This window comes from Leptopilina heterotoma, unplaced genomic scaffold (assembly GCF_015476425.1).
Source record: "Leptopilina heterotoma isolate Lh14 unplaced genomic scaffold, ASM1547642v1 Lhet_201, whole genome shotgun sequence".
Lineage (NCBI taxonomy): Eukaryota > Metazoa > Arthropoda > Insecta > Hymenoptera > Figitidae > Leptopilina > Leptopilina heterotoma.
The window spans coordinates 1342644-1369224 of NW_025110916.1; the positions used below are offsets into that span (position 1 = coordinate 1342644).

Below are 26581 nucleotides of genomic sequence, written 5' to 3' on the forward strand. Positions count from 1 at the left end.
TAAACAAATATAAATTTAAAAAATGCACAGTATTCTTACAAATTTATTGCCTGACATTCTCCAAAAAGAAAAATTTAATTCGGTTAAAATTTACGACTTATACCTAGGTGATTTTGAACATTAGTTTGTATGTACAGTATAGCCTGAAAATGCGCTTTTTATTTGTATGCAGTTGAGCAATGTTCAGTTTAACGGTGTGCAATTAAACAATAAATAAATTTTTAATTTAATTTTTTAAATTTAGTTTGTATGCAGTTTACCAATGTACACTTTAACTGTGTAGAGTTTTTTAATATTAATTATTTATAAATTTAATAGAAAATTAGACTTGTGTGCAGTTTACCTATGTGCAGTTTAACGGTATGCAGTTTAGATTTATACAGTTTTCAAATTAAATTTAATAATTTTATTATTAAAATTTGCTTGTATGCAGTTTTCCAGTATGCAGTTTATTGTGGGCAGTTTTCCTGTATACAGTTGAATTGAGGGCAATTGATACCGCCCTGGATCCAATAACTCGCCCGACGCTCGGAGGAACGCGCAACTGCCAGTCAGTGAGCAGTGAGCGCCTCTGGGCCACTCACTGCTACCCGACTGGCATTAACGCGTGGCTTCGAGCGTCGGGCGAGTTATTGGATCCAAGGCCTCAATTCAAAATAATATTTCTTATACATTGAAAAAAATAATATTAATATTGTGTTGCATTCATTTATTATTATTTATTATTAATTATATACATATATATAATATTATATTATAATATTATTATATATATTATATATTTATATTATTATATTATATATTATTATATTATTTATTATATTTATTTTTTATTATTATTTATTTATTATTTATTTATTTGCATTCATCAAAATAATTATAACCACAATACATACCTATTATGGTTCCATCTATTAACAACTTTATGAAATTCACTTTTCAAAATTACCGACATTTCCACTTTTTCACTAACGTTTCACGTCTATATAACTTATAACTCCAAGAGCTTTAGTATACAGTCTGAACCTTGTCAATGGTGGTAAATAGAAATTAGGGTAAAACGATATTAGGGCGATTTGACAGACTATCGGCCTTTTCACCCATCCCGATTCCTTAATAAGGCGGGCTTCTTCTAGGGAACGGACAAATTTCTCCTTATCGATTTTCTTCACATTCCATGAGGGGCACTTTCGACACGGAACTTCCTGTCTTTTGCCTCCTCCTGTGTCGATCTCTGAGACCGAAAACTCGATATACTGATGGTCACTCGCGGTATACTCCTCAGAGACTTGCCAGTCGCTTATGCGCTTGAATAAGGGAGTTGATGCTATCGTAAGATCAATGATGGATCCGATTGCACCCCTCCTGAACGTCCAAGTTCCTCCCCGGTTCACAGTAATTAAACTGTTCCTGGAGACCATTTCTCCGATCACTTTGCCTCTTTTATCGAACCTTGACTCGCCCCACTCCGGCGACTTAGCATTAAAATCGTCAGTGACAAGTACATCCAACCTGGATTCTCTAAGGCTCGATTCGAGTTCTTCCATGTCGGCTTCGAAGTCCGTCAGTGGATCATTAGGCGAAAAGTAGCAGCTATACATTCGTATGTCTCCCACTTCCATCAGTCGAGCTGTCTAGTTATTAGAGATTATTGCAGTGTCATCGACACGACAAACTTAGAACTATAATTTCTAGGAGTACTTTAAAGTAACATTAAAAAAACTAGACAGAAGGTCTGTCTAGCCAATATCAAATTCAATTTGAATCTTTGACGAAGAGCGTTGGTCAGTAACTTTACAGTTATTTACCAGTCCGCCTAGAATCAGCGTCCGTGACAAAAGCTGTCCAGTAACTTGAACAATCGAGTGGCTCCATGACAAATTTCTACTAGGGATTACAGCCATTCAACATTGAAGCTCAGGTGCATTCAGCGAGCATAAAAGCTCAGCTTTCAATATGATTCACATTACATTACTATGGTATTTCCCATTTTGGAACCGCTTTTCTGTATGGATTAAAAAAATCGTTTTGATTTAGGTAATTAAGAAGATAAGCGTGTCGGTGGTTCTATAGCGCAGATTATGTAAAAAGTACCTGTGTGCAGAGAAAAACTTGTTCGAAAATTATTGTAATACAATGGTATTTATTACATTACCTGTAACGTTGCGTTTCAAATGCAGGCACAACAATGGCAATCTTTGATGTTTGAGAAACGTTAAATTTTTGTATATATTTTATTAATGTTTCAAATAATCCAATATGGGGAATAAAGTCAATATCCATCTGAAAAGTATATGGTGTTGAAATGTAAGACATTGCTACATTTCGTAAGTGGTTCACAGGATAAAATTCCTAAAATAAATTATTTAGTTACTTTTATGAGAACATTGACTACATAGTTAATATAATAAGCAGTTGAACATACTCCATGTTTATAAACAATATGATAGGCGATATTTCTTCTTGTCCGTAAACTTTCAGAACTTTGCACGAATCTAAGAAATGATTGAACTTCATTATCTGTTAAGTACAGTGCTACACTTATTGAACCTGCCCAATTTTTTGCTATTTCTTCCAAAAATGTAATCCTACTGGCACTACACTGAGTGGCCAAAACAATATCAAAAGGAGAGAAGAAGTTGTATTCATATTCCATAAGAAAAAGATGAGTTCGATAAGTTAAATTCGCACCTTTTCTAAATTCATGGCACAAATTCGTTCTTGATCTCTAAAAGAAAATTAGTTTTTAATAATAATAATAATAATAATAATTTAAAAATTATTTAGTATAATATTTTCATACAATCGAATTATATTGACGTTATGTGCATTACTTGTTTCCAGTGGGCACAAAGGACGTCTTTTTTCATAAAAGAACTATATTATCCGATAATTAACCCCATAAGATACTAATTATCCAGAAGATTAATTTGTTTGTGTGAATCTTGCAACCGATAGTTAGAAATTATTTATTTAACTAAAATTCGTCAGATATAGAATTTATTCGAAACTCGTCTAATACATTTAAATAGAATTTGCATGACAATATACATACAAAAAAATATATTCAAAGCACTTATTCTTTTATGAATAAAAGTCATTCCCAAAAAGACATGTTGAATATTTGCATAATATAAACATCTCTTGCTAAAGGAATAGGAAAGGTCACTTTTAAAAAAGATTTAATCTTGTGCTAGACAAATTGGAAAAGGCAAGAATGAAATTAATTGAAAAAACAACAAAAAATCGATTTGACGATAATCTTATAGGTGCTTTAAAGCAGCATTAGAAAAGCTTTTAAAACATTATTATAAGAGTTATTGGGTTTGTTGTGTGATTTTAATTTTGGAACCTCTGCATAAATTAGAGACCGTCGGCGACCAAAAGGATTTACGCATGACTTCCCTTGCCCCTTGCGTAAGCCCTTTTGGTCGCCTGCGATTCAATTCTTATACGTCGTCATTGTTATAGATAAAAATTAAATAAATAGAAATTGTTTTTGTTGTTGCTTCATCATATTAATACTTTTCTATGTAACGAGAACTTGTTTGACATATTTCTCGTATCGTATCTCTCGAATCTCTGGTAAAAATTTTGGACTAATTCCGGATTAAATACGGACAGATTAGTACGGATTAGTCCGAAAATTGTACAAAAAATGTCCGAAAATGATCCGCGCTAGTCTGATATCAATCCGAACGAAAACCTGAATCCGAAAACACTCCGGAGTAATCCTGAATGTCTACGAATTCAGTCCGTAATTAGTCCGCAACAATCCGAATTTATGACCGGTGAAGAATTCTTCTAAAATAAGTACGGAATTATCCGATATCAATATGTGAAGATTACGGAATCAGTCCGCAACAATCCGAGTTTAATCTAGTTAAAAAAACTTAATCCGAAAAATGTCCGGAGCAATCCGAACTCTGTAAGCAAGAAATCCGGTATTAGTCCGCAACAATTTGAAATTAAGTGTGGCAAAATCCTATTCCGAAAGAAGTACGAAACAATCCGAAATCTGTATGCTAAGAATCCGAAAATTGTCTGCAACAATCCGGATTTAATCCAACTAAAAGGTATAATCCGAAATCTGTACACAAAGAATCCGACATTAGTCCGCTTCAATTCGGAATTAGTGTGGTAAAATCATATTCCAAAACAAATACGAAACAATCCGAAATATGTATGTTAAGAATCCGGTAACAGACGACCAACCGAATCATATTATATCCCTGGTAAAAATTTCGGACTAATCCGGATTAAATCCGGGTATATTAGTGTGGATTAGCCCGATAATTGTTCGAGAATAATCCGCGTTAATCTAACATCAATCCGAGTGAAATTGTGAATCCTAAATCAATATGTAAATAATACGAAATCAGTCCGCAATAATCCGAATTTAATCCAGTTAAAAGATTTAATCCGAAACAAGTATGGAACAATCCAAAATCTGTATGCAAAGAATCCGGTAATAGTCAGCGTCAATCCGAATAATATCTGATCAAAACACCACAGTCCGAAAATAAGTCTTATTATTATAAGAACTAGCAGAGCTACGCGCGCTAAAGCGCGCGCGATATTTCTGTTTCTGTCTTTTGATACTCAAGACCTTATTTTATTGTCTGTATATAAAAATGTAAGACCTTATGATCCGTTTTCTTCTTTTTCTAAAATATTGGAAAAAGATTACAATTTTTTTTTGAAGAATTAAAAAACATAAAACACGAAAACCAAAAATTAAATTTAACACACTGAGCTATATTGTAAAATGTTTATAAAACTTTAAGGTAATTACAGATTTTTTCAAGATAATAGAAAGGTTTTTTCGCAAATAGAATTAACATTACCAATTTGTTGAAATTTGTACTACTGTTAGATAAAAGTTTTTAAAAAATGTAGTTAAATTTTTTAGACCTGTGGGGACTTGTGAAAAAAGTTATAAGCGTCTTTGTTTTTAACTTTTAACATTGAGTTTTGTGGGAATTGAGTACATTTTCAAACATATTTACTCACCACAAAGTACTTAAAATTAAGAAATTATTAAAACATTTTTTAATACGAGACAGATATATAATGGTTAAATATCTGTTTAAAAAGTGTCATTAGGTACCTGTGAGAGTTGCAATAAATTAATTTGTAAAAAAATTTCATGTTTTATACAGTATATTGGACAGCTGTTTGAACATCTGGAAACATTGCACACAATTTTCTACTCAAAACTAAATGTAAACAAGTCATACCAAGCATTTGCAACACGACTAAAGAAATGCTGTGTTGCCAGACGTTTCAAAGTACCAAGCAAGTCAAATTACAAAATAATGGTTTTTGTTTTGATTAGTTCAGTCAAGCGATAGAAAAACTTTATATATATATGGGTGATTCTCCTGAAAGTGGTCAATTTCATGTCTTTGAATTATATCTTCTAAACAACTTAACATTTAAATATTAACATTGGACAAACATATTATTTAAACATCACTTATTATACCCTTTATAAAAAACGATAATTTTTTAACACAAATTTAGTGGAAAAGAACATTTAACAGCTGGAAAACAGCAATTCAATATGTCCTTACCTCTGAGTACCAAACTTTAAAGTACTATTACTTATAAAAAAAGAAGTATCTTTAATTATTCAATAAATATTATGAAAGATTAACTCAAAAGCTTCAATTTTTATCGATGAAATTTTTTAATACATCAATATAGTTATTGATAATTATTAAAATATAAGTGTCTTTAAAAATCTCCATGCTGGCACGACAAAGGATAAACGTGTATAAATAAACTATAAGACGTGCACTTTTTATATAAAAATCAATTGGAAATTAAAGAAAAAACATGTCACTTTTCAAATATCCAAGAGAAATTGGAAAATAAATTATATTTTTCATATTTTTAAGAAAAAACACTAGAAAAACACTGCGTATTTTTATTCATTCCTTTGTCGTGCGCTGTCATAACTTTAATATTTCAATATAAATATCAATAAAAACGGATGAAAACTTACAGTTTGGTAGGACAAAAGTGTATACCTAGCCATTTTTTTTATTTATTTTTGTTTAAAATATGTATTAATAGATTTCGTACAAATTTCCATTGTCGTGGAGTCCTTTGTCGTGTCAAAACATTTGTACGTGGTAGGTGCGAAACAAGTAAAAAGTGTGCCCGTGCCTAAAACTTTTTTAAAAATAGATAATAAAGTTGAAATTTTTCTAATCTTTTCATATATTTTTAAATATAATTTTAAAAATGATAAAAATAAATCATTTAATTCAATTAATAATACCTATATAGAAGAAATATGAATTTCAGTGCCCGTCGATGATACGCCTCTGATGAGGTTAGTTTTCCTGTTTACTTTTCACATCTCATTTTAATTACGTGAAAAGTGCTAATTACACGAAAACTAATGTTTATTAATAAATGTAATTTAAAATAAATATAGTTGATATGGATTGTCTAACATAAAAGAATAATTAAACAAACAGAAAAAAACAAATGTCGAAAAAGAGTGACGTGAAAAAATTCAATAAATAATCCTGATGAAATTTAAATAATTTAAATATTTTTAAACTTAAATAGTTTTGTAGCGTACCTACTTCAAATATAGTTTATTTAAATACCAATGAATAGTAATTAATAAAAGAAAGTTCAAAGGGCCTAGCGGAGTAAGCATGCAAAATCTGCCCCCGCTCAAAAAAATTTGAAATTCTTGTTACATGTTGGCAACATTAAGATAAAATTTTTCACCAAATATTTTTTCAAAAAATGTATTTTTGTAAGAGTTATGGAGGGGGAAAGAAAAATCAAAAATTTGTTTTTTCTCGAAAACCACTGGATCGATTTTAATGAAATTTATATGTGTTTTATAAATTCATAAGAGGAATTTAAAAAAAAAAATTTCAAAAAATTTTGCCCAAAAAAAACCAAAAAAAAACCCAAGAAACATTTTTTTTAATTTTCAAAAAAAAATTTTTTGGTCTTATTTTAGAGATACTACTTTGGAATTTTTACAGAAAATTCTCCTAAATGTGTACATTTAAGAAATATTTTTGTCGATTTTTTTAATTGGGTACCACATAGTTAAAAAAATTAAAATCCTAGGTGGCGCATCATTCCGGCTGAAGCACAATGTACCAAGTCATTTTGAATTTCGAAAATTTAATATTACATTCGTACTGAGTGACCCCAGAAACGCATAATTACTAAATTTCAAGGAAATTTAAAAATAATCAGTTACTTGATACATTGTGCTTCAGCCGGAATGATGCGCCACCTAGGATTTTAATTTTTTTAACTATGTGGTACCCAATTAAAAAAATCGACAAAAATATTTCTTAAAAGTACACATTTAGGAGAATTTTCTGTAAAAATTCCAAAGTAGTATCTCTAAAATAAGACCAAAAATTTTTGTTTTGAAAATTAAAAAATTTTTTTTGGGTTTTTTTTTTGGTTTTTTTCGGGCAAAATTTTTTGAAATTTTTTTTTTAAATTCTTCTTATAAATTTATTAAACACATATAAATTTCATTAAAATCGATCCAGTGGTTTTCGAGAAAAAACAAATTTTTGATTTTTCTTTCCCCCTCCATAACTCTTACAAAAATACATTTTTTGAAAAAATATTTGGTGAAAAATTTTATCTTAATGTTGCCAACATGTAACAAGAATTTCAAATTTTTTTGAGCGGGGGCAGATTTTGCATGCTTACTCCGCTAGGCCCTTTTTAAACATTAAAAAAAAATTTTTATCAACTTAAAAGTGACCGGTTTTTGGAGAATCACCCATATATTAATTATACATCAGAAGAATTATTTTATTGAAGTATTCTTCCTTCTTTGTCAAAACATTGACACCGAGATTTATTAATAGTCATGATATAAGTCGAGGTATAAGCCGTCCATAAACCACGAGGACAATTTTATATTAATTTTTGACCCTCCCCCCATCCAATATGGAACACAAATTTTTACTCTATGCAATGAACCTTAATTTTGTCACTCGGTGGTTTTTAGGGACGCTGATTACGAATTTGATGTAAGTTTTCATAAATTTAAAATGGTGTATTCAATATGGCAGAATTTTCTTTTAGATTTATGCAATTGACCTTAATTTTGTTACTCGAGAGTTCTAATACCAGTCAGTTAGCTGTAAATGTCATAGCAGCGCTCACTGACAATTATTTTAGCACTTGCGTCGATTCACGACCAGCGAGCGTGTATAGAAAATTTTTTTAATTTCTCTTTCCCATATTATATTAGTCATTTGAAATTTTGAAAACAAACATCGCATTCGTAATCAGCGACCCTAAAAACCACCGAGTGACAAAATTAAGATTAATTGCATAAAGTAAACATTCTGTTTCATATTAGATCCGCCATTTTGATTTATGGGAAACTAAAATTGAATTCGTAATCAGCAACCACAAAAATTCCCGAGTGACAAAATTAAGGTTTATTGCATAAATTTAAAAAAATTTTGTTCTATATATTAAATCCGCTATCTTGAATTTCTTAAAAATAACATTAAATTAGTAATCAGCGACCCCAAAAGCCTTCGAGTAGGAAAACTTAGGCGAATTTAATTACATTTTAGTATTTTGAAAAATAGTCACCACCCCTTTCAAAGTTCCCTTCATATTTTAGGCCATATTTGGTCCGCCATCTTTAAATTTTACATTCTAATTTACTTTTTTTAAAAGTATACAATTTTTGTGCCTCTATGGATGAGAATTGAATATTATTCACGCACGTTTAACTCCTTAGCAGAGTAGTCAAAATAAAGTTTTCGTGTCACAACTTTGCTAAATTTTTTTTTTTTAATGCCAGATATCATTATATTTTATGTTTTTGAGGTTACTGAATCCAAATATTTGGATGGGTAAATGGGTAAAAAAAATAACCAAACTTGAAAAAATGAAATTTCTTTTCTGTTTTTAAAGATAAAATCGCTATATTTAATTTTTGTTTTAAACGAAATTCTTTTTTTTCACCCCGGAATCGAAAAGAGCACACTCAATACCTATAAGAAATATACTTGCGGTATAAAATATAATCTGTTTTATTCATAAAAGTATAGGTTGAATTTGCGCAAAGAATTTTCTTATTTCAGGCGTTAATGGGTTAATCATTAAAATAATATTATAATATTTGGGGAGAGTGGGACAAACCGTCCAGATGTCAATATCTCCGAAATGGCGAGATTTTTTTGTTCATAAGTTTTGAATTTTTTTTTAAAAAATCATCGGATTTGCTTGAAAATCGTTACTCGGGGGTTTTCGAGGTCGCTAATTACGAATATTGAATCAGATTTTTAAAATTCAAAATGGCGAATCCAATATGGCGGACATTCTTTTTTTTAAATAATTGGATTTGCTTAAAAATCGTTACGGGGGGTTTTGGGGTCGCTGATTACGAATATGACATAATTTTTTAAAAATTAAAAATGGCGAATACAATATGGTGGACGAAAAAAAAAATCAAACAAAAAAAAATTAAAATAAGAAAATTTTCTTTTCCGCCATGTTGGATCCCCCATTTTCAATTTTGAAAATTTGATATCTAATTTTTGATCAGCAACACCAAATACATTTTTGTTTGTCTTTTTTAAAAAATGCAAATGAGAAAACATTTAAATCATACGATTGCTTATCCGCATACAAAAACATCTTTGACATGGCGAAGAATAAGGATGTATAATTTTTGTTTTACTTCGAATTTTGCAATATTATTTTAGGAGAGTATTCTTGACACTATAAAAAATCCGAAAATAAAAACAAAAAAAAATTTCTGGGCCCGCATTTTATTTACAAAATAAAGCTATATTTTTGTTAAGCGCCATATTATTCGCCATATTGGATCCGCCATTTTGAATTTAATTTTAATTAAAATTTTCGAAATTATGTTTCAAATGCTTAATAAATAAAGCATTAACTAACAAATTGAAACCAATTCAACGCATGTAACGCGGCAGTGCAACCGCCCGTGAAACTGCACGCTCCATGTCTTTTTTACAGCGCGTAACAGGCTTAAAAAACCATCGGTACACTTCAGAAAGCCTTACCCATTGTTCGAAGATAATTGAATCTTAAATAATTATACGAATTAGTTTTTTAAAATATTTGCGATTGTTCACAACTGGAGGCGGGGTGGGAGTCAAAAATTGATGAAAAATTGTCCATTTGGTTTATGGAACAACGATAAAATTTATACCTCTCACTCATACCTCGTTCTCGATCTGCCTTTCTTTTACTCCTTAATCTATCTGTGAGTGAAAAAAGAAAAATAATTAGCCAATAAGGAAATAAGACGCCCATTTCGTATTTTGGCTTGAAAGTAAAATTTCCCACTTTTCCTTCCCCTATCAAATTCTGTTCCTCTCTTTCTACCTGACACGGAAAATGGAGAAAACATGGTACCCCCTTCTAAACCCAAAAAGTGGGAATTACTTTCTTAACTATTCGTCTCTCTTTTGCTCCTACTCTAAACTAAAAGGAGAGAAAATACCTCCCTCCCTCTCTTTCTCTCTCACTGTGAACAGAGTATATAAGGAAAGACTAACTTAATATATATAGATATAATAACACAGCCCCACAAAAAAAGAAAAGTACCCTGCGCGAAAGCCCACAGTACCATACCCCTATGTATTTTGATGCGCTGAACACGAATCCGAAGTCAGATTTGCTCCATCACGTCAGGATTTTTTTCTAACCTCAAAAAACATGTCAGATTTTATGTAATTTATGTAAAATACAAAATTTTTTAAAAATTGATTAGATTTGTCTCAAACTTGTTTCTTGGGGGTTTTTAAGATCGCTGATTACGAATCTGCAGTCAGCTTTTAAAAATTCAAAATGGCGGATCCAATATGGCGGCCAAAATTAAAAAATTTGGTGGATTTTCACTTTACTTGGTATATAGGGGTTTTCGGGGTCGCTGATTACAGATTTGCAGTCAGATGTTAAAAATTCAATATGGCGGATCCAATATGGCGGTCATTTTTTTAAAAATTGATTTATTTTGCTTTAAAATGGGTACTCAGTGGTTTTTCGGATCACTGATAACAAATCTTCAATTAGATTTTGAAAAATCAATATGTCCGTTTGAAAATAATGTAATTTTTATTTATGTCTGTTTATGGTAACGGACTCGTTTCGCTTCGAAAGACCTGTGCAGTAGTTTTCTTTTTAAGTTTACTCTTCCTGGAACAATATCCCTTTTTAGCATCCAACAATAGTCAGCCATCATATTTACGTCCCATCTGCCTTGATATCTGCTCTCCATTTCATTAATATCTTGATGAAACCGTTCTCCCTGTTCCTCGCTGTAGTCTCCTAAATTTTTGGGAAAGTAACTCAGATGTGAATGTAGGAAATGGAGCTTCAAACTCATCAAGCATCCCAATTTTTGAAAGTTTTTGATCATACCATTCACTATTAGTTCCCAATTCTCGCTCTTATGGTTGCCAAGAAAGTTTTCAATAACTCCCTTAAAACTAAGCCAAATGCAGCTTTCTCTTTTTTACTCATTACTGTGATAAATTTTTCATCTTTTACTAGTTTTTACTAGTCCCTTCTTTATCTAAAGACTTTACAAACTGTTTCATTACCCCTAGTTTAATATGTAAAGGTGGTGGAATTACCTTTGTAGGATCAACTAGAGGTTTTTTTATTTAATATTTTTGGAACCTGGTGTAAAGGATGTTCTTTTGGTCCATTCTTTTTGTACGTAATGTTTTTTTCGATCTCTACTGTCCCACAAACATAAAAAGCAAGGTGTTTTCGTAAAACCTGCTTGTTGGCCCAACATGATACAGTCAACTCTACGAATAGTGCCGCTATCAATAGTGCCACTTCTCCTCTTTCACGCTCGAGCTCTATCCCCACTTTAGCGACTCTAGCACGGCTTCTGAATTTCGAGTTTCCCCTAAGACAGAAATATACAAACAGTGGGGGTACTACAGTTCCAAGAAAAGTCGTAAACGCTGTGCAATTTTGCGGCACTATTCATAGAGTTGACTGTACTTATAATTTTAAAATCTCCACAAATTTGCCAATTGTGTTCTTTATATTTAATTTTCTCCAAAACTAATTTAACAGTTTCATAATCTTCTTTAAGTTCAGTGGAATGGGCTACGGGAATTGAAGCAAAAACATTAGTGTTATGAATTAGCACTGCCTTTAGACTTCTTTTAGAAGAGTCAATGAATAACGTCTAGTCTTATGTTGATCTTCATATATGTTTGGTTTCAATTCATTTATTAGTCCTTCAATGTCAGAACAATATACTAATGAAAGCTCATCGTCTTTTGTAAAATATTTCCAAAATTCCTTTTCTCTGTCACGATAAAAGTAAGCTGTGGTGCCTTTAGATAACAAATTTTTCTTTTTTTAAACTGAAGCTAGATATCTAGCTGCATATTCTATTTTTGCATTTTTCTATCTAGCTGATATTCTTCTCCATTTTTGGGTAATTTCAAATCTCTGATGAGGTTGCTAAGCTCTTTTTGCGTAAAGCCTTCTTTAACCTTTTCTTCCTGATAACCATCTGGAATATAAATATCATCATTGTCTTCTACAATATTACTAACCGCATCACTTATATCGGAAAGTACATACTCTAATGGTGAACTGTCGATTTCCATATTTGCAGAAGAAAGACTTAAGTGACTTAAAATTTCGGGTTTTTTCACAGATACTACACATGCGTAAATTATATTCTTTTTATTATTTATTATAGCCTTTTACATTGGTCATGCAAAAGTAGCAATCTTCTCGATTCAATGGTTTTTTCCACAATGTTGGTTTTTTAAACTTCAGGTGTTTATCCTCTTTCGTATCATTCCAACGAGTTAACATTGTGTAGCAGGAACTGCAGATTGTATTTGGAACCCATTTTTCATTCTGATTGACTATCTCAAAATCAAAACAATCTTTGTAAATTTGTTTAATGTTTTTATTGATTAATTTGCGATTTTTCGGGATATAAAATTGTCCGCATACGTAACAAAATACATCTGCTTTGCTGTCACATGTATGTTGTGAGGTTGACACTCCAAAAAGAACATTTGAAGCGTTTAAAGTTTTTTTATTGTTTTGATTTTTGAAAGCCATGATATTTAGGAAAATGCCCGCACGCTAGGGATCCTGGTCCGATCGCAGGCGAGTCCACCGTCCTAGGGGTGATAACCCTCATACCTCCCTAGGCCTAAGTATGAGAGCTTTCCGACTTTGACGAGGACATTATCAACTCGTCGTCGGACACACTACGGTATCATCCTTACACCCTAACGTCCCCCTGCAAGGCAGCGCGCCTTCGCTGGCTTCGTTACTTCGATAGACAGAAAGCAAATCATTCTACACATCCCATTTCGGGGCAGTTGTCGTCGCCTACTACATCTATCGAAGCAGAAGGATTAATAGACCTTTTCATTTAAGGAATCTGTACTGCGCAAGCGCGGAGTATATATATAACTTCCAACAAAGTTTCGAGCACTTTTTGTACAAAATGCACAGTGCCAATAGTGAAAAGTAATTAAAAAATATTACTAATAAATGTAGAAAAAAAATTAGCGTGTTTTAAAAATGAGCAGTATCCCTGAGAAAAATAATCCACAAAGGAAAAAAATTGATGCACAAAAAAAATATTGTTTTGGGAATTGCAAAAGTGATGCTCGTTGCAAGTCTTATTTGACTGAAAATTATTACTTTATTTCTTCCCAAAACCGTTTAACATTTAGAAAATGAAATATTAGGAATGAAAATATTCGAAGTAATTGCAAAACTTGTCAAGTATATCAAAAATAAGACCTTTGGGTAAGGTTATGTTCATAACATAACATAACCTTATTTACATGTAAACAGTATAGACTTTTTTACCCTTTAAACACTGACTTCGGCTTTATAACCATATTTTTAATTCACAGCTACAGTATTTTTCTCTACCTGTTCAAACATTAATTTAGCTTCTGGAATATCATTTTCATCGAGTTTTTTATTTGAATTGTTATTAGCACAATATACATTCTGACACAAAGTTGCTCGAAAATTTTGAAATCGCGCCGTCTGTCATGGCGTAGCTTCAACTTCCGGTCTTAAATGAAAAGGTCTATATTGTGCCAAAGCACAATGGAAATACAATACAGTATTATGTCCTAGCAGGCCTGCGTTCAAGAGAAAAGTATTCTGCAATTGTTGAATTGAACTTCATCCAGAAATTATGCCTAATTCTCTAGAAATGTTCCTAGATGTCGTCTCGATAAATACATTTTAATTTAGGCATTCAGGTTACCAAAAATCTGCATTTCCTGCTGCATAAATGTTTACCAACAAACTTTTCGAAACTTTTAAATTCACCGACTCCCAAAATGCTTGCATATCAAGTCATATTGGACCAGTTGTTAGAAATTTTTAAAGTCTGATTTGAAATTTGTGATCAGCGATCCAAAAAACCAGTGAGTACCCATTTTAAAGCAAAAGAAATCAATTTTCGAAAAAATGACCGCCATATTGAATTTTTTTTAAATCTGACTGCAAATTTGTAATCAGCGACCCCGAAAACCCCTATATACCAAGTAAAGTGAAAATCCACCAAATTTTTAAATATTGGCCGCCATATTGGATCCGCTATTTTGAATTTTTAAAAACTAACTGCAGATTCGTAATCAGCGATCTTAAAAACCCCCGAAAAACAAGTTTGAGAAAAATCTAATGAATTTTTAAAAAATTTTGTATTTTACATAAATTACATAAAATCTGACATGTTTTTTGAGGTTAGAAAAAAATCCTGACGTGATGGAGCAAATCTGACTTTGGATTCGTGTTCAGCGCATCAAAATACATAGGGGTATGGTACTGTGGACTTTCGCGCAGGGTACTTTTCTTTTTTTGTGGGGCTGTGCCTCTCTTTCGCTCCTACTCTAAACTAAAAGGACAGGCGATACTTACCCCTCTTTCTCTCTATCAACCTTTCTCTCTTACTGCGGACAGAATGTACACGCTCTGGACAGACTGAATGAAAGAATACGAAGATTATTATAGTTAATAATTTGTAAATATTTATAAACAATCCACAGACAGTTCAAAACAATCCATATTCAATCCAATTCAAAGACTTAAACAGGAATGATTTTGGTATAATATTGAATTTGTATATTAAAAACAATTTGTATTAAATGCAGATAAATTCAAACTATAATTATAATTTCGTATGACAAAAACCTGACCAAAACCAGATTAATTCCGGATTTAATAATTTCACATTTGCAAGTTGCGTATTATCACACGGAGAAAAAGGAATAGTTGACACATCCAGATACATGGATATCACAGCCATATTATATTGAAAAATACGGGATATCCATAGTTAAGGTTGCTGCATCCATATTCTATGGCTGGCTGTATATTGTTGGAGCAGCAAAATATCTATGGTTGGGTGATCCATAGTAATGGAAATGGGAAACAAAAAATTGGAATCACTCAATTAATTAAATTCAATGTCACTTGAGATATTTTATACACATTTTTGTTAATTAATACACACCACTTATTGAATAACCGCATATTAACGAAATAAATTATTAACCGATGGGGGGAGACACGAACCCTAGACCTAACGCATACTAAACACTAACGCTATCCACTACACTATACACGCAACTACAATATTTGAGCATATAATATTCCTTATATACTCTACACATATTTCATGAAAATGAATTTACATAAAAACTAATAGACAATAACGATAATAAATAATAAACAATTATAACACTATTTATACAAAATAAACTCACAACGTGATTATATAGACGTGACAGGAAACCGACGCGACGGACAAATTGAGACGACCATTTTTAAATGGATGCCATGATAATGAATTGCGCGCAACATGTATCGAAATTTTGAACTAACTATGGATCTCCCAACCAAAGTTTACATGGATGAGGCAGCCATATGTGAAAATCCATAGCATGAATTGTAAGCCCAACCATGCCTATGGATGTCACATCCATATTTGATTCAACAATATAATATGGCTCCCTCATCCATTGAATATGGAATGTGCTTCCATTATGAAAGTTGTCTCTTCCATTAAATTGGATAACACAACAATATTCTGCTCAACAATATTTTTATGGATATCTCTTCCAGACCTTTTCTTTCCGTGCAGACTAACTTCGGACTAGATCGGACTAATTCCGGATTCACTGGTTATACACAAACCGCATTTAGTTTGAATTTATCCGGACAAATTCTGAGTGACAAAAACCTGTCAATAAGCAGACTGTTTCGGATTAGATGCGGATTCACTGGTTAAACCAAGCGAATTACTTCTGCATTTACTAGTCGCATATGATCTGACTAACTGCAGACTAAACCGGACTAATTACGGATTCGATACACTGAAAAAAATTCTGTGTGGCTGCCACATGTGTGGTGATGGCGCTACATTCTCTTGCCTCGAGTGCTCTGCCCTTCGGTTTTCGGGTGCGTCAACGAATCTCGAGAGCAGGTAGCCTTCCCGAATAGACGGGAGGCTGTCATACCGATATCTCGAGATTAGTGCAACCTCGTATTGAGCACGCGGTATTCTCTCGCGGTAAGGCGGCGACACAGAATTTTTTTCAGTGTAGTTATAAAAAACGGTATTGATTTCAAACTTAATTCATGGTAAAAAAAACTCCACAATAAACCGTACTGTTGAGGACAAATTCCGGATTAGTCCGAAATCGATCCCACTTTTTATTCAGGGTATTTACTTATAATAAATAAAATATTTAATTCTGCAGTCAATTTGTTTTTACAAATTTATACATTATTAGTTATCTTGTTTCAATATTAAAATTAACACTGATGTGTTAGTTTCTTGTCATTTCTTTTCGTGGCACTTTATGAATTCTATTATGAATTTGAACTCCCATGCCAAGCGTGGTATAGTGGTTAGTGTATTCGATTTCGGTGCGATATAATGTTATAGGTGTATGTTCGAATCCCCAAGCGTTAGAAATTTTAAGTTAATGTAAATAAAATTGCGATAGGTAAATAGAAAAATATGTTGAATGTACCATAAAGTAATAATAATTAATATGTGTAACTTGTATAATTATTTTTTATTAACATTCACTAAATTGTCTAGACTAATTTTTGATTGTTTCGGACTAATTCCGGATTCACTAGTTAAAATTAACTGATTAATTTCGGACTTCATCGGACCAACTCCGGTCTTACTAGTTGTTCACAAACCGTATAGAGTTCGGATTTTTTCGGATTAATTTCGGGTGACAAAAACCTGATCATAAACCGCATTGTTTCGGACAAATTTTGGATTAGTCCGAAACACTAAATGAATGAAAAAGGTATCGGAAGATCCGCATGAGAGATTGGCTTCATTACCGAGTTACAAAATAATAATAGAAATACTCTTAATTGTATAAAGAATTTATTCTTTGTATAGTTACATTGACTTAAACAAACAATATATACAGTTAACGTGAAATAAGATAGATATAGAAGGTTGACAATACACGGCTTCTCTGAGACTCTTATACGTAGATGCCACCTATCTAAAGAATATATTACTAATTTAAATTGCTCTTTCAACACCGAGAAAACCTCTGGGTATATTTTATTGAGTTCTTAGTTTTACAATTAAACCCATGAAGTTCAGTTAAACAAAAGTAACAGTTTTCAGGAGTAAAATGGATTTACGCCCATTCGCCTGGAAGAATTATCCCGAATATAATCGCCTGAATAAAAAAACTGCGAAGAATGTTGGATTGTGACGTACAATAAACAAATGAATATAAAAATATTTGTTTATAAAAAATTTAATGTCAAAAACGAATGTAATGTTAATAACTAACGCCTTATCTCTTATTATATTAAGTTGCGTCGACCAAATTTCATTCGTCGTTCGTCGTCCAAAATAAATATAGTACATCATCAACTACATAAATAAACTTCCTTATTATATTATGTTCAGTAATAATGTAATAATGTTATGCATGTGCAGTAGTGTTCTGTCAATGATACGCAATCGCAGTAGTGTTCTGTCAATGTTACGCACGCGAAACAATCGTATTAAAAAAATACGAAATGTATTGCAATTTTCTGAAACATACATACATCGAGATTTTAACCCAATTAATAATATTCTGGAATACTTTACAAATCTGTTTTGGAGATTAGGCTCTGCGTTTGTCTAAATGTCAAAAAGTCGCTATTATTTAATAATGTAAATATGAGAAAATATTTACATTATTAGGTTCTTTAAAGATAGAGATTTTTTTGTAAAAATTGTTATTTCGAAATCTTGAGTTCAAGCGAATAACACGGAGAAAATCTGAAAGCACTGACTACTTTTTCTCATAGTCACTGATTAGTGTGTGGATTAAAAAATTAACTTTTGTAGTTCTGATTGCTCTTTGCACATTACTCATTGCACGGAGAAAAATGGAGTTTGAAAAACTGGGAGTCAATATTAAAAAAATACGACTTAGTCCAGTAAAAGTACATTAATTCTTTTTCATCAAGCATCTTAGGGTGATGCGTATAGTGTATAAAGGGCGAAGCAAGTGTTTCCTTTTATTCACTTCGTCAATTTTATATAAAAAAAATAATAACCAATCATTAAAAAAAAGAAAAATATGTTAAATGAGAGATTCATGCTTATTTCCGAAATCTTTTTTAACCAAATAGTTATCTATATTAATAAAATCAGACTTTTGTCTGTATATTGCACGAAATTAATTTTTTCTAGCATAATTTATTTATTTGAACAACGGAGAATCCAAAAATGGTAATAGAAAATTTCCTGTATGTATGTATGTATGTGTGTATGTATGTATGTATGTCCGCAAAATTTTGTTCGCGTATAACTTGAAAACGTCTTGACCGATTGAAGTAAAATTTGGCAATCTTTCAGGTATTGGTCTAACTTAAAATATTAGCTATATTTGATGAAAAAATATTGAGCTGAACAAAAGTTATGAATTTTTCAAAAAATTTTTTTTCAATTTTTGCAGATTGGCATAAATTTTTTAATTTATTAATAATATAAATGATTTTAAAGATATATAAAAATAAATTGAATAAAAAATAATATTAATATGAAAAAAAATTATGAATTTTCCAAAAAATTCAAATTTTTTTTTAAATTTTGACAGATTGCTGTAAATTAATCAGTTATGACTTTTGTAAGATATTTATAAGCAATAAATTTGCAGATTTTAAATATATTAATTAGAACGGGAGGTATTCAATTTTTTCAAAAAATTAAAAAAATGGAAAATTTCCAAATTTTATATTTTTTAATGTATATTTTTTAAACTTTCTGTAATTAAATATTTTTATTGTTTATACTCCTGCCCTATTGGCCTTACGCACTTCGACAAGAGTCCCCGAGAAATACTTTTTTGGATTAAGCATAACCATTCTACTTTAGAAATTTTCTATATATTAACCTAATTTGCGTCTACAGCCGACTTTATTAGGAGTACTCAATTGCAAAAATTTCGAAAATATTAAAAATGGAGATTCTTATCATAAAATTGATACTGCAGGAATTCAAGAATATGTGATACGATACTTGCATTATGCTACTGGGAAAAAACTTAGATAGTAAAAAGTTTGGTTATTTTAATTCTAGATTTAACTTTTAGGGATGTTTTGAGCATTGTAAAGGCAAAAGTTAAACAGGGTGTCTATTATTATTTTTGTTTAACAAACTATCCGGTTTTTCCCAGCTTTGTCCAAATTTTTCCAGGTGTATCTTTTCTCATCAAATATAAATTTTCTTGATAAGAATTAACAATAAATAAAACTACAAATGGCTACAAAAATTCACTTATTTTATGAAAATACTCTTCGACGGGTTTTTGTTTTTACTAATACTTTTAACAGGGGTTCTACCAACTGGAAAAAACGGGAAATATGCAGGAATTTAATTTAATCGGGAAAACTGTGAATTCAGCCTGCAATATAGGTCTTATTTTAGATTTTAGCAATTATGATATACAATTAGTTCGAATTTTACTTTACTTTAAAAACTGGTGGAAATTTTGGATTAACTTATAATACAATAATTAAATTTCTACAAATAATTGACAAAACATTGTTCTCTGAATTTTAATTAATTAAAAATAAATTATTTGATGGTAAAAAGTCAATCACTGATTTAAAATAGTAATATTTTTCTAATGAAATAGTTAATGGTAGCTAAATATTATTTTTTCCGGTCAAATTAAATTCCCCGCTATTTCCCATTTTTCGAGACTGGTCGACACACTATTGAATGTATTTGTAGAAACTAAAACCCGTCGAAGACGGGTACGACAGCTAGTTTGATATAAAACTACTTAACTTAAAATTCACATAATATGCACATTGTTTGACATAAATTTCATTGTATACAAAAACCATTTAACATAAATATCATTTGTCATAGAATTCATTAAACAGAAATATTATGTTACATAATACTCAGATAACTTAATTCCCATTTGACATAAAAATTATGTAACATAAATTTCTATTTACATAAAAATCATTAAACATAAATTTCTTTTGACATAAAATTTATTTAACGTAAATTTTATTTGTTATAAAATTCATTTGACATCAATTTCATTTGGCATAAATGTCATTTAACGTAATTCTCATTTGACATAAATATCATTAGACATAAAATTAGCTTGATATAAATTTCATTTGACGTTAATATCATTTAACATAATTATTATTTAACGTAAAATTAAATTTATATAAATTTCATTTAGCATAAATTCCAATTAACATAATTCTCATTTGGCATAAAATTTACTTGACATAAATTTCATTTTGTATAAATCCCATTTAACATAATTTTCATTTGACATAAAGTTCATTTGACATAAAAGACATTTAACACAATTTTCATTTGTCATAAAAGTCATTCAACAAAATTCTCATTTGACATAAAAATCATTTTACACAAATTACATTTTACATAACAATATCGGCGCGAATTTTAAAAGTAACCAATTAGATATTATCAACAACATTGTGATTCGACAATTTTGAAATTCGCGCCTATATTTTCATGTCAAATGATCTTTACGTAAAATAAAATCTATGACAACTGAATTTTATGTCAAATAAGAATTATGTCTAATGAGTTATCCGTCAAATGAACTTTATATCAAGTGAACTTTATGTCAAATGAAAATTATGTTAAATGGGATTTATACCAAATGAAATTTATGTCAAGTAAATTTTATGCCAAATGAGAATTATGTTAAATGGAATTTATGCTAAATGAAATTTATATAAATTTAATTTTACGTTAAATAATAATTATGTTAAATGATATTCACGTCAAATGAAATTTATGTCAAGCTAATTTTATGTCTAATGATATTTATGTCAAATGAGAATTACGTTAAATGACATTTATGCCAAATGAAATTGATGTCAAATGAATTTTATAACAAATAAAATTTACGTTAAATGAATTTTATGTCAAAAGAAATTTATGTTAAATAATGTGCATATTATGTGGATTTTAAGTTAAGTAGTTTTATATCAAATAACAATATTTGGTCAAAAAAGATTTCGGGAATAAGCATGCCCCAGATAGCAATCGTGCGTCGCATGTCCCGCACGCAGTGTGCGAGGCACTTAATGCGGGCGATAACGTATGCATTTCGACTGCACTCAACATGCATACGTGATGGCTAGAATAGTGCACGCACAGTGCCTGCGATATTGCTGCTCATTGCATGTGTGTCAAAGCACGCGTAGGAAGGCATCGTGCATTTAATTTTATTTACAAATAATTAATATTTAAAACTATATTTATTTTTAAATTACAAATACTCTAGACTTTGGTCCTTAAAAAACTGGTGTCAGAAATAAAAAAAAGAGAATTCTAATATCAATTTGTTTAAGGGGTTACATGGGTCGAAACGACCAGAAAACGTATGTTTTGTTTATTAACTTTTTTTCAAATAAATAAATGTTTTTATTTGAACTCTTTGGTAGCTGAAAGAACACTATTAAATAAGTAAGATATAACATTCTCGAAAAAAAAATTAAAAATCAGTCCCGTCCTTCGATCCCCTTTTCAAAAAATTGCTTTTAAGGAGGTTAAGATATCTTTTGACTGCATCTAAAATCAAAATACGCAAAAGGGCTTAGGGGGTTAAGTGTGCAAAAACTGCCCCCGCATCTATTTTTCTCAAATTTGGCCTATATATTACTATCCAGATGACTATAACTTTCTGCAATTTTGAACTCAAAATTCGCTTTTTTGGGGGAGTTATGGAGGGGGAAAGCAAAATCAAAAAACTTATTTTTCTTGAAAACTACTGAACCGATTTTAATGAAATTTTAAAGGGTTATAAATATAGATAAGACGATTTTAGAAAAACAAAATCAAAATTTTTTTTTAAAAAAAATTTTCAAAAAAATTTTTTGAAATTTTCAAAATTTTTTTAGGGTTATTTTTTGAAGTGACCACTTTCTCTTTTGTTGTAAAAAGTACCTTATAATGTCCCCTTTAACATATATTTTTTCCAAATTATTTAAAAATATAGTTTTTGAGTAAAATGTCAAAAACCATGGTCATGCTATTTGTCACGTACGGTAATATTATATGCACTATGACGTTAATTCTAATTTAATAAAGAAATATTTTCAAAGAATTTTCTGTAACATCAAGAAAACCGGCACCTTTTGTATTAAATTTAACTCGGTGGAATTTTTTTATATTATTTAAAAATTCGCCATCAGGCGCCAATTAATTTTTAGATTAATTAATAAACTCTGGACACAATTAACAAACAACGATACTCAAACGGCTAGCAAAACCTCAGAGACACTCTTACTCTCATGAGGGAATTCTGTCCGAGAAAATGACGACAGAAACGTCAACGTTGGGACACGACTGGACCGAGACTGGTACAATACTGGTAGGACTTACCCACGGTGATGTGTAGTCGACACCCGGTTGAACCTCGACTCCTGGCGACGTTCTAGGATGCTGTATTGGTAGGTCTCTCCAAAAAAAAAAAGGAACACCAACAAATTTCACTTCACAAGAAAAATAGTCTCTTTATTTTTATATTTATGCTTATTATACTAAAATTCTCACACAGTTAATACTTCGCTCTAAATTTATAAACTATATAAAGTACTCTCAACCACTTTCCGTAACGACACTCTCACTTTAAACAAAAATTTAATATACTCGTGTATTTTCTCTACCACGAGGCGCGACTAAAATGGTTCAGCACGTGCTAACTTAATTATGGTGGCAAAAGTATTGGCAAGACGCCGACGCTTTCTTTCACCTGTTGCCTCGTCTTCTTCTTGGCTTCGTCTCTCTCTTGCAGCTTCTCCTGGCACTACTCCTCTCTCTCTCACCTACTCGCTGGTCCTGACCTCACATACTCGAACTAACTTGCCAAGCGACACACTTTCTTTTCTACTTGTGGGTCACTTGGCAGTTCGGCACCTACATTACCGCGGTCCACACTCAACACCGGTCGGGGGGGAGAATTATTCAGAGATGGCGTGACGATTCACTCCGTCACAATCCCCCCCCATGACCGGGACTACTCCTTGTAGGACCGTCAGTAACCAACTCCTGGGCCAACTGTTTGGCTCATCTCTGGCAGCTTCTATTTATAATTTCTGGCACGAACAATCTATATCTGGCACATTAATTCTCTATCTGGCACACTCTTTTGATCTTTTTACTTTCTAGCCTGTTTTCTCTCCTCTAAGAGTTGACGGATTGCCAAATCCAAAGTTGACGCTGGCAGCCCCTCAAACGCTTTGGTTAGTTTGAGCAACTTTTCTACCAAATCGTCATCGGCTTCTGGCTCTTGTGTCATCCCTTTCTCCGGTTTGGCTTCTCTTCCCTGTTTTTCCTTCTCGGCTGGTTTCTTCTCGGCCTCAGTAATCTCGGGTTCCTCGTCCCCCCCGACCATCATCTCGTCTTCCGGTCCCAATTCTCTCGTCGGCTCTTCCGTTTCGTCTCTCTCCTTTTCTGGTCCCTCGTCTCTTTCTTCCATTTCGTCCTCCCATACATACCGTTTTGCTTGTTCGCTACAACGGGGGCAGTTATGTACCAACACTCGCCGTCGGCCACAATTTAAACAGTAAGTCCTTTTTATGGAGCTCGGGCAAAAGTTCGCAGCGTGACCTTTCTGCCAACAATTGAAGCATGAGTACGGGGGAGGATCGAGATCTACATCAGTTGGGATCTCTTTGAGTCCCCCGAACATAACTCCTCTTGTCTTTACTTTTAAAAGTCGGGTTGGTTCTTCTCGTCTTGGCCTTCCGGAACAATCTTTTCTCACCGCGCCGGTTTCCCTTTGACGTTTGGGTGGTCCTGGTGGCGTGTGCGAACGAGGTCGTTGGGGCGTCGGGTCCCTACTTTCTATATCCTCTTTCCGTAGAACACCAACGGAACGCTCCTTCAGAGCCTGCCTCTGTTTATAACGGAGATCTTCCAGTTTTGAGGATGTCGGTTTATCCATTTGTCTGAGGAATCTCTCCAAATCTTCCTCGGCTAACCGACTGTGAAAAGCCTCCTTGCTCTCTCCCTTCTTTCGTTGCAGTGGCCAACGATATGGCACGACGATCTCTACGTTTGGGTTCATCTTGTGTCCCCTTTGTCTCTCAAGGCTAGCTATGTCATACCATTGGTCGATCGGAATAATTGGCTTTAAGGCCCCTCCGACGGCTCCCTCCTCTTCTCCTACTTTGACATTTTCCCCTTCTTTTCCACTCTGGCACTCGGTGTGGGTATCTTCCACACTTTCTTTCTTCTTTTCCGGCACAATCGGTGTTTGACGCAACGTTTCCGTGATAGGGAAACTTAAAAGGGATGGCCTCTCTCGCTCCTCATTTCTTGGCTGGTCCTCGACGAAGGTTCTGCGCACTGGTACTGTCCGACTCGTCCTTGGCCTTGACCCGTTATTTTCGACTGGGTTAAACTCTGACGATGGCCGGTGTCTAGGCCGTGACTCTCCTCTGGTACCTTTCTTTGAATAAGGCATTTCTCTCTTTCTAGATTTCCGGCTCCGGCACTGGTACACACCTCCGTCTACAAATAAGAATTACAATTAGTTATTTATGTTTGTGGGGGGTAAATATCGTTTAAGGTCAGTTACATGCACTTTAGGGATTCTACGGCTATTTTCGGCTTGTAATATGTATACCGTTGGCGATAATATTTCTACCACTTCGAATGGACCTTCATATTTTGGCGCAAGTTTGGTCGCGAATTTGTTTACGCCGCTTGATAATTTATGTGTTCTTCGCAACACTAAGTCACCTACTTGATATACTGTATCTTTCCGGCCCTTATTGTAATATCTCGTTTGTCTATCACGTTCTTTATCGATTAGCCTGGCAACTATGTCTCTTAGTGCGTCTAGTCTTTTTACTCGGTCTATCCAGACTTCCGGCCCATGTTAGCATAATTGGCGACATCCGTCTGACGGCATGTTGTACTGGTGTTTCATCAGTCACACGAATATGGTGTTCCGTCAGGTCCGTCATTCCGTGTTTTTCTGACTCAGGCAGTACCCATCTGTCCACTAGGGCTTGGATGATCATCTTTTGTTCATCGTCAAGCGCAGAGATTCCGGCACATTCTGCGAAGATCAGCTCTTCCCCATCTCTCTCTTGGCACACTCCAAATTCATGCCAATCTCTTCCACAAACTCTCCATAATCCTTTTCCAAGGTCGACTTCCATTTGCCACGCTTTGCAAAAGTCGATCCCCAGAATAATGTCTTGGGTCAGGGCTTTGATCACCTTGACTCCGAACTTCTTCGCATGTCCATCGACAGTTATCGATAAGTTCAAGAGTCCGGCCGTTTCGGTAGTCCCTCCGATTGCACTCCTTATAGCCGTTTCACAAGGTTGTATTCGGTTTTTGTAGGGTTCAGCGACTCGAGTACTAATTGCTGAAATCATGGCACCTGAGTCGAAAAGTGCTTCATATGGTTGATTCCCGATAAACATTTTAAAGAAAAACCGATTTTCTGTTCTCGAGGCACATATGTTCTTTTCTGGTTTTGGGGTGGTATAAGCTGTACTCGTCACAGCTCTTTCCCTCCCCAGGACTATTGGTACTTCACTTGTACCTTTAGTACTACACCCTACGCCCGAATTTGTTCCTAAATTCTGATGGAATGAGCTCTTCTCATTTGATTCTATCCGGCACGTTTCTGACCCACATTTAAAAGAATTCTCTTCATTCAATTCGTCTCTACCTAATTTTGACCCTAATCTAACTCTATTCTCTATTTCTTTCTTGAGTGTTTCTCTTTTACTCTCTAACTCTCTTTCTGTTTTTACCCAACTACAAGTAGCACCATAGTTAATTGGGTATTCTTCTCTCTTTATATTCTTCTCCGGCACTCTCTCCTCTTCAATTCTGGCTCTTGTTTCCGGCTTTGGCGCGCAATGTTCTGTTTTTGCATCGTCTAATTTTCGGTTGAGTTGGAGGGGGGTACAAGCTCGTTCTGTGCCCCCCCCCGCCACCGTTTCCCAAGATGGTTCTAATACCGGCACAATTTTGACA

General features: G+C 32.8%; 1 protein-coding gene across 5 annotated transcripts in view; it reads right to left on the reverse strand.

The window, feature by feature from the left end:
• LOC122501114 (LARGE xylosyl- and glucuronyltransferase 2-like) overlaps nt 1–26581 on the reverse strand; it is a 302535-nt gene that overhangs the window by 95659 nt on the left and 180295 nt on the right. For 4 of the 5 annotated variants that reach the window (XR_006301545.1, XM_043610387.1, XM_043610385.1 and 1 more), the window contains 2 exons: nt 2426–2728; nt 2156–2352 (listed from right to left, as the gene is read on the reverse strand). Coding sequence is in view for 4 of the 5 variants with exons in the window: in XM_043610387.1 (XP_043466322.1) it covers nt 2156–2352; nt 2426–2728 (500 nt within the window). In the remaining variant the exon portion in view is untranslated. The remainder of the gene's footprint in view (nt 1–2155; nt 2353–2425; nt 2729–26581) is intronic. The other variant, XM_043610388.1, reaches the window with a different exon arrangement.